Source organism: Pungitius pungitius, chromosome 2, assembly GCF_949316345.1.
Source record: "Pungitius pungitius chromosome 2, fPunPun2.1, whole genome shotgun sequence".
In the NCBI taxonomy this organism is placed as follows: domain Eukaryota; kingdom Metazoa; phylum Chordata; class Actinopteri; order Perciformes; family Gasterosteidae; genus Pungitius; species Pungitius pungitius.
Genome location: NC_084901.1, coordinates 18,376,380 through 18,385,334, shown reverse-complemented (window position 1 = coordinate 18,385,334; position 8,955 = coordinate 18,376,380). Strand labels below are relative to the sequence as shown.

At 50.6% G+C, this 8,955-nt stretch overlaps 1 protein-coding gene across 1 annotated transcript; it reads right to left on the bottom strand.

Moving 5' to 3' along the window:
- Positions 1 to 693: 693 nt before the first annotated feature.
- Positions 694 to 7,867, bottom strand: npas4a (neuronal PAS domain protein 4a). The gene is made up of 8 exons (XM_037460845.2): positions 7,316 to 7,867; positions 6,757 to 6,914; positions 6,536 to 6,638; positions 4,877 to 5,186; positions 4,640 to 4,749; positions 4,358 to 4,493; positions 2,475 to 4,240; positions 694 to 2,378 (listed from the first exon to the last, which is right to left on the bottom strand). The coding sequence occupies exons 1-8, from the start codon at positions 7,488 to 7,490 to the stop codon at positions 2,350 to 2,352; spliced, it is 2,787 nt and encodes a 928-aa protein (XP_037316742.2). The 5' UTR covers positions 7,491 to 7,867; the 3' UTR covers positions 694 to 2,349.
- Between the last annotated feature and the right edge of the window lie 1,088 nt (positions 7,868 to 8,955).

Below are 8,955 nucleotides of genomic sequence, written 5' to 3'. Positions count from 1 at the left end.
TTTGGAGCCTTGCCTCGGCGCAGCTACTGAATTCCATCTCACGTCGTGGTGGGTGACGTGTGATGAGATCTGTCATGATCTATTTTGATTGTTTGCACCTCTCCATCCTCTGGCGACAGAGCATCAGTCTGTCCCTCATCCCTCTTTACTGTACCTCTTTTATTTTAGCCTCCTCTTGTTCCTTCTTTGCCCCCCCTCCCCTCCCCATCTCTCTCCAGCCCTCCCCTCGCTGATCTTGTTGAATGGAGGCCGAGAATAGCCAGGAGGGTGTTTCAGTCAGAGCAGGAATGCCTATATATGGAGTCCTAGACCACGCAGAGCGCTGATAGAGTCGCAGGTACATGGAGTGAATGTGGGCTACTGTGATTCGTAAAGGGGGAGTCGTATGCGCATCACCATAAGTGGGAGGGCAACTGTGTGTGTGTGTGTGTGTGTTTGCTTTTGTGCACGCAAAATCCTCGATGCCAAGGGTGTGCGTCAGTCTGAGTCAGAAAGTGTCTCATTCCGTCTCGTCATGTGTGTGCGTCAGTGCTGTTGCTGAGCGAAACTCGCTCCAGGGGAAGAAATGGAGGCGAGTGCGAGGGAGGGAGGAGGAGAGGCAGGGATGGCGGTGTGATGACGACAATGATGATGACGATGATGATGCTGACGGAGGATCGAGGGGCTTGACTGTGACGACACGAATGCATCAGCCGCATTAAGTGCACTTTTATTATAAATGCATTTGTATGACAATCAAATACACTTTTAAGCAACACAATAGAACACTGGTCCACAATGTCCATCCTGCAGTAAGTAAGATGCTCAGAATAAATTCAATCTTATGCAATAAAAATCTTTCTTATATATATATATACAAACCAATAACTGTTTCATACAAATGTACAAATGTGTACAACCTTTCTGAAAAGAACATACGCCTACATCCATAGACATAATGCATATGTTATAACATTGTTTTCAAATAGCACACGTACAATATAGTCATTTTACACTTGTATATTAACTTAGCCTTGAATAGCTAGAACGTAGGAATCAATCCTTTACTTGACCGTAGACAACTCTACGTGAGCACGTCGACACCATGGGAATAGTACCATTCTCAACCCGTGTCGCTCGGGAACTGAATAGAAATAGCACCCCATCCCTATTTTCATTTTTTAAAACAAAACTTTTGTATTCTAACCCCTCTCAAAAAAGAAGAATCGCTCATTCACATAGTCAATTGTGCCTCGCTGCACCGCACTCCAGTGGAGCGACGATGTAAACGCCCGCGTTGAACGGACGTGACCAGAGTTCAGAGTTCGGCAGGCCGGGCCCGTTTTGAGGCACGCAGGAGCCGCTATAAGCTGCCAGCATTGCAAATATTGATGCTGCAACAGTATCCAGCCGACTGCCCCTCGAGGCCGGCAGGGACCCGAAGAGCCCACATTCAGAGTCTAATGTACAGTACGGCGTTTGCAGTGTGATTGTTGGCGTGATCAGAGCTTCCCCACAAAATGTCCCGTACGTCTCGTGAAGCGATGGACACCCTCGACATCCTTAGAGCTCTTCACATGCCAGGATGTCTTCACTTGTTTTCCTTTTTGTTTGCACATCACATTGATACACAACATTTTAGATGGAGATATAAATACGAAATGTTAAAGGTTAAAAGCTGCAAACTCAAAGCCCAAAGTGTCTGGTTTGAATGAATATTTAGCTTTGATGTTGCCTCTTAGGCTGCGAGAAAAAGTGCTAACAAATCAGAGCTGCATTGACTCTGAAGACCGCATTATGATTTACCGGTAGTGGTCATCCTGGTCATCCACATCATGGATGGAAACAATTTGTAAACATTTGACTTCTTTTGAGGTTTGGGTTTGCGTTGCTTTATGCCAGGCAAAAGTCCAATAATTCATCTCTCATATTAAATAGCAAGAAATGGTCTTTTTTTCTTTCTTTTTTTTGTTCACAATTGATTTTTCACTACAAGTGAATACAAATGCGCATCTGGAAGTTTAACAGCGCTTACAAGTTCAGAGAAGGTTCCCTGTTTGATCATATCTGAAGCTTGTGTTACAGAGACGCCGAGAGACACCACATGGACTCAGAACCCAGTCAGTTGTGAGTCTATGTGCTTGAATCATGTAAATGTTGCACTAGTGGTGTAAGTAGTATACAGATTAATGACTGAACAAAAATATAAAGTCAATCTTTGTTCTCAGGAGACATGTAGGAGTTAAAGTCCTTAAGTTGTATATACATTATGTATATTTATACACTTAGTCATTTTTTACTTTTCAGTAAAAGGGGCTCCACAAAATATGACAATATGCCATACTTAATGAAGTAAGTCACAGACTTATTTTAGAACGGAGGAACACTTCCACTCCCATCTGAAAGACACAAAAAGAGTAAAAGGACGTTAGTGGTGTAATTTCCAGAAATACTTTTGAAATACTTTTGTTCTGATTTGAGAGACAGATTCTCACCTTTGTGGAAGCACTGTGATGATGGATGACATTGGAGTTGATACAACTCAGGTTGTTGCCCTAAGTCAGGGGCGATCGAGGCACCTGCCCCAAACATGGGTTCCAGCACAGCCAGTTCCTCCAGGAGGGACTGATTGCAAGACACGGCGGGCGAGGGCGAGGCGATGGAAGCGGTGGTGGCTGGGCTGGGGGAGGCAGTGAGGAGGAGGGGAGGGGAAGCTGGGATGGAGGAGCAAGAGGACACGGGAGATGACACCACCTCGATCTCCATTGTCTCCTCCGCTTGGCCCTCCCCTTCCGCCTCGGCTGCCGAAGTCGCCCCGCACCCGGCCATGGGGTTTAATTGCGCCGACTGGACGCTACAGAAGCGGCCCGCTCCCTCAAACTGGGAGGGTTGGTGCCAGCACACCGGGGTTTGAAGAGAGATCGGGCTGTAGAGGTCGGGCATTGGGGAGGTGGAGGGGGACGGGGGGGAGAGGCCGGGGGACTGGGGAGGAATAAAGTTGTCTTGGAGGAGGTTTTCCAGGATGCTCTCTTCAAACAGAGATTCGTCATCATCGAGGAACATGGGAAAGTCCAGACCTCTCCACGCTTTAATGGGATAAAACTCCCTAAGCGTGTGGACAGAATCCGCATCAGCGGTTTCTGTGGCGGGAGACAGAAAGGGGGAGGGAGGGGAGGATGACGGCGACATGGAGGGAGGAGACAGTTTGGACAAGAGCGGATCCAGGTAGAATCCCTCTGCAAGTGAGCTGATGTGCTGAGCCAGGAGGGAGATCTCTGCTCTTTCCTTCTCCCTCTCCAGGGAGAAGAAGGAGAGGCAGGGCTGTTTAACGGGTGATGCCTCGGGGGTGAGAAGGCCTTCTGGGGGACACTGGAGGGGCCCGAGTGGCACATCTACGTACAGCGGACCCCGAACCTCGGGCAGGGTCATCACTGTGCAGTCGCCGTCTCCGGGGCTGTCGGGCGTAGGGGGCAGCTTCTCGTAGAGGGCGCCGCTGCCGTGCTCGCCAGAGAAGAGGAAGTCAGTGGACGGAGTGGCCAGCTTGAGGGCGAGCTTGGTGGACGTGGTGTTGGGAGGGGGGCTGGAGGCGGCGGTGGTCGATGGGGCTGAGGTGGAACCCGAAGGGGCCACCGAGGTGGTGGAGGTGGCTGTGCCAGCAGGGGGTGGAGGAGTGGTGGTGCCGGCCGGGTCGAAGCTAAAGAGAGGTTCACCGAATGGGAAACTAGACCCGGCAATGTGGGGCGTGTAGGGCGGTGTGCACACAAACTCTTTGGTCTGCTGAGCTTGCGAGGTGGGGACAGGGGGGAGAGGCAGGGGGAGGGATGGCAGTGGGGGGTCGAGCTGGAAGGATGGCGGCAGGAGGATGTTCTGGGTTAAAAAGTCTAAGTCTGCTACTGTTTCGACGGTGACCGGAGTGGGGGAGGCGGCTGCCGAGGGGCTTTCGGCGGGGGGCTGCTGAAAGAAGCAGTCTTCCTCCATGGAGGAGATACTGGAACGAGGGTCACCCTCCACCTGCATGGCCTCGGCAGCGGAGCTCCCGGGTTCGTCAGAGGAGCCCACGCTGCAGCCAGCCGTGCTGAAGTCAAAGGACTGGGCCGACAGGCCGCTGCTGCCCGGGGTGAAGACCTGGTCTGGACTGGACAGGGTGTCTGGAGACTGGAGGCCCAGGGCCTCCTGCTGGGAGGCACCTCCGCTCAGAACCAGGGTCAGCTGGGTCTGCTCGGTGCTGAGCTGCTGACGCACTGACCAGGCCTCAGACTCACTGAGAGAGAGAGAAGGAGAAGAAGAAACAGAAGAAGAACGGTGAGTAACGGTTGTATTTTTACTTGTTTTCATTTGTGTTTTGTCTCATTATTGTTTAAGGAGAAGCGGTAAATACCTGATGATGTAGTTGTTGCTGCTGATGGGGTTTTCTCCGGGTTGCATCTGAAGCACCATGTAGAGCCAAACCCACGACTGGTCCTGGGTTTGCACACGTACCACCATTTCAGCTCTGCCCTCTCCTCCTTCCCTCACTGTTGAACAACAGTCACAGAACCAGTTGGCATCGGATTGTAATCCTATTAATCATCATAGGGTTTTTCCACTGCGTGGATGTGCCAGTGGGCACGATGTGTGTGTAATAATTGTGTGGGCATGGGTGTTTGTAGAGTACACTTACATAGGCTGCGGTGCTGAGCGGAGGCATGTGACAGATCCTGTGGGTGGAGGAGGCTGTACCAGGAGCAAGATCGTAAAGCTGTCACATCAAAGCCGAGATAGGCGCTCACACTGTAGGAGAGAGTGGGCGGTGATGTGTTAGGAGGACTTTTATTTAAACATATGATTAACATTGAATGCACCAGTAAATATTAAAGCAACAGGTGGGGGCGAGGCTCTGTTTTTCTTGTGGGCTCACCTGTCCTGGGCAGCCTGCAGCCTCATGTCCCGGCCATGCTGGGAGTGGAAGCAGGCCAGGAACAAGTTGGTCTCCGCTGGGGGAGGGGTGGAGGTCGACTCGGCCTCTTCCCCGGGGCCGGAGCGGGACGGGTGTGGCTCCAGAGGGGAGCAGAAACACACCCAGGCGGTGTTGGATGTCCAGTAGGACCCGGTGGCGGGCGAGGCGGAGAGGGGAGAGAGGCAGCGGGCTCGGATCAGAACCATTTTGTTCCCGGCGCTCTGCCTCCGCACGGACTTGGAGGTGTTGAAACGACAGCGGAAGAGGCGATCTATGGAGGAGAAGATGAGAGGTTCATTTATAAATAAATATACATATATATACACTCACCGGCCACTTTATTAGGTACCCCATGCTAGTAACGGGTTGGACCCCCTTTTGCCTTCAGAACTGCCTCAATTCTTCGTGGCATAGATTCAACAAGGTGCTGGAAGCATTCCTCAGGGAGTTTGGTCCATATTGACATGATGGCATCACACAGTTGCCGCAGATTTGTCGGCTGCACATCCATGATGCGAATCTCCCGTTCCACCACATCCCAAAGATGCTCTATTGGATTGAGATCTGGTGATTGTGGAGGCCCTTTGAGTACAGCGAACTCATTGTCATGTTCAAGAAACCAGTCTGAGATGATTCCAGCTTTATGACATGGCGCATTATCCTGCTGAAAGTAGCCATCAGAAGTTGGGTACATTGTGGTCATAAAGGGATGGACATGGTCAGCAACAATACTCAGGTAGGCTGTGGCGTTGCAACGATGCTCAATTGGTACCAAGGGGCCTAAAGAGTGCCAAGAAAATATTCCCCACACCATGACACCACCACCACCAGCCTGAACCGTTGATACAAGGCAGGATGGATCCATGCTTTCATGTTGTAGACGCCAAATTCTGACCCTACCATCCGAATGTCGCAGCAGAAATCGAGACTCATCAGACCAGGCAACGTTTTTCCAATCATCTATTGTCCAATTTCGCTGAGCTTGTGCAAATTGTAGCCTCAGTTTCCTGTTCTTAGCTGAAAGGAGTGGCACCCGGTGTGGTCTTCTGCTGCTGTAGCCCATCTGCCTCAAAGTTCGACGTACTGTGCGTTCAGAGATGCTCTTATACCCACCTTGGTTGTAACGGGTGGTTATTTGAGTCACTGTTGCCCTTCTATCAGCTCGAACCAGTCTGGCCATTCTCCTCTGACCTCTGGCATCAACAAGGCATTTCCGCCCACAGAACTGCCGCTCACTGGATGTTTTTTCTTTTTCGGACCATTCTCTGTAAACCCTAGAGATGGTTGTGCGTGAAAATCCCAGTAGATTAGCAGTTTCTGAAATACCAGCCCTTCTGGCACCAACAATCATGCCACGTTCAAAGTCACTCAAATCACCTTTCTTCCCCATACTGATGCTCGGTTTGAACTGCAGGAGATTGTCTTTACAATGTCTACATGCCTAAATGCACTGAGTTGCCGCCATGTGATTGGCTGCTTAGAAATTAGGTGTTAACGAGCAGTTGGACAGGTGTACCTAATAAAGTGGCCGGTGAGTGTATATACAGTATACATTGAACAATCAATCTGCATTAGGTGGTGAAAAGAGATTCCAACTTGTGGATTTAATGTTTGTCTTACCCATCTCAAGTGATGAGGACGTTGACAGGTTGCTCCTCATGACGAAGTGGTCTGAGGCGTCGATGATATCATACACGCTGTCCCCCTGTGCCACAAGATCCACCTGAAGAAAAAAAACAAAAAAAACATTACAAACAGAAACGTCATTCACGAGGCCCAAGGGAGAGTATGAATACATATTCATATTAAACCACAAATGTATGGGTTGCATGTAGACTCACCATGGAGTGTCCAAGGTGCTCGGAGACGCTGTCCGACAGGTACAGCAGCTTCCCTTCCCCGGTCACTAGCATCAGAAACCCCGGCAGCCCCTGCATCAACTCCGACAGTTCCCGGAAAGACAGAATACTCGCCCTCTCCTCGGGACCAGCCTCCGCTTCTGCAGACGCGTGGAAAGAGACAGAGCAGAAATGTGTCACCGAAAAACGTTAAGAATAAACGCAACGTACGATCCCCGCAATGTGGAGACGTCGGCCGCAGTGTGCTTCAGCACCACGGACAGCGACGCGGCTCTGTTATTTATGGCGCCACAGCAGTTCAGCACCACGGACAGCGAGACACTGCTATTTAAATCACTGTTGGGCTTCTCTGACAATTATTTGGGATAAATAAATGACCCGCGGCTATGCGGTTTATCAGAACATTCGGCTTAAATCGAGTCAATTGGCTGCTGTGTCACTGAAACACTTGTTGATTCCGCCGCTGTGAGGGATTGCGGGCCGTTCAATGCAGCACCGTCACCAACAGGTCGTTTTTTATTCAGAGTGAATCAATTCTTACCTGGACTGAAGAAGACGGATTTCCTGGTGTACATGCAGGCAAGTGACATGATGTGCAGGTATGACAGCCGCGCTTTATCTGCTTCGGAAATGGGCAACAAGTCCTTCAGGTTGCGGATCTCGGCGTTGATCTGGTCCCGTCGAGCCTTGGACGCTCCTTTGGTTGAGCGGTACATCGTGGCGGCTCGTTCGCGGCGAACTGTCGAAATCCCTCCAGGTGTGAGTTGGAGAGTCGAGGGCGGAGTGTTTTGTCAAACGCGGCGCCTCGGCTGGACTCGGGGGGTCCTGGTCTCCGAAATGATTTAGGAGATAGGTGGTGGCAGTGGCAAAGCTGGTGAGGTGTGTTATTGGACTTTCATCTCAGCTCGTTTTTCCAGAGAAAGGTATAAAAACCTTCTCTCGTCCCGTCTCAAGTCGGCTTTAGTTCCGCCACAGCTTCCAGCTCGGATGCTGGAGGTCTGTGGTAGACGTCTCTCGCACTGAAGTCTGGAACCCGTAAATCTGGTTGAGGGACTCTGCTCGCGGTGCACTTATATAGCTCGGGACTCCACCGGAGCAGGGGGGCTCCCTGCGCATCGACACCGACGTAAAACGGAGGGAGGCGGGGTGGCGGGGTGCAGAGGAGAAGAAGGAGAAGAAGAAGAAGAAGGAGGGGGCCGAGGGGCGATAGATACGTCTCATATCAGTGTTAGCATTGGTGGAGCGCTCCCCCTCCCTCTCCCGTGCCCTCTCCACTCGGTGACTCTCCATCGACGTCAGCTCTTCCTTCTACTCGGTGATGACGTCGGGATGAAATCGGGAGCTCCGGCGACGCATAAAGCCCGATTTGGACAAAACCGAGTAAGGGGCGGAGCGAGCGTAAAACGTAAACGGAGTCACCGGACTCCGTTGTATTGGTGGTGGAGGGGTGCCAGGGAAGGAGGAGAAGGGGGTGGGGTGGGGGGGGGGAAGACTGTGTTGCATACGAACGAGGTCTCTTATGTTTATGTCTGGCACCTGAAGCAGGCTACCCGTCCCTGCCCGTTTGCCTGGGACCATGTCGGTGGACAGGTGCGTGTCAGTCGCGAGTCTATCGCTTCGACCACATTTACTGTTAACATTTAAAGCACGGTGGATTGATGACGCAAATAGACGTGGATGCTGAGGCTGTTTCCCCGTCGCCTTTTTGTGAATGGAGATCCTTTGCCGAACGGCTGAATACAGCGACGCACACGCAAACACACGCATCATATTTTTCCACCGCATATTACTGCTGTGGATGTTTAATACCTTTTACTATATTTTTTTAATTGTATCTTTTTAAATGACCTAAATGCTTTCACAATCGGATATCACAATAAAAGGCGTGAATCATCCAACAATGAGTTGACGCCCGATGCCGTGCCTTTATAAAAACATGGACGGTAGGAAACAATCGGAGCATGACCAAGACACACATACTGAATGAAACCACATGCACACGCTGATAGCAAAATGACGCGCAAAGATCGGTATGTTATTAAAATGATCTCTATTAACCGAGTCGGCGCTTTATTGTGTCGCCGTTTGAAACTTTCCAGGACGGTCTATAAAAAGCTCAATGAAAAGTGTAATCATTTAAATGAATGAAATTTATGAATAATGTCGGGCACGCGCAAAAAA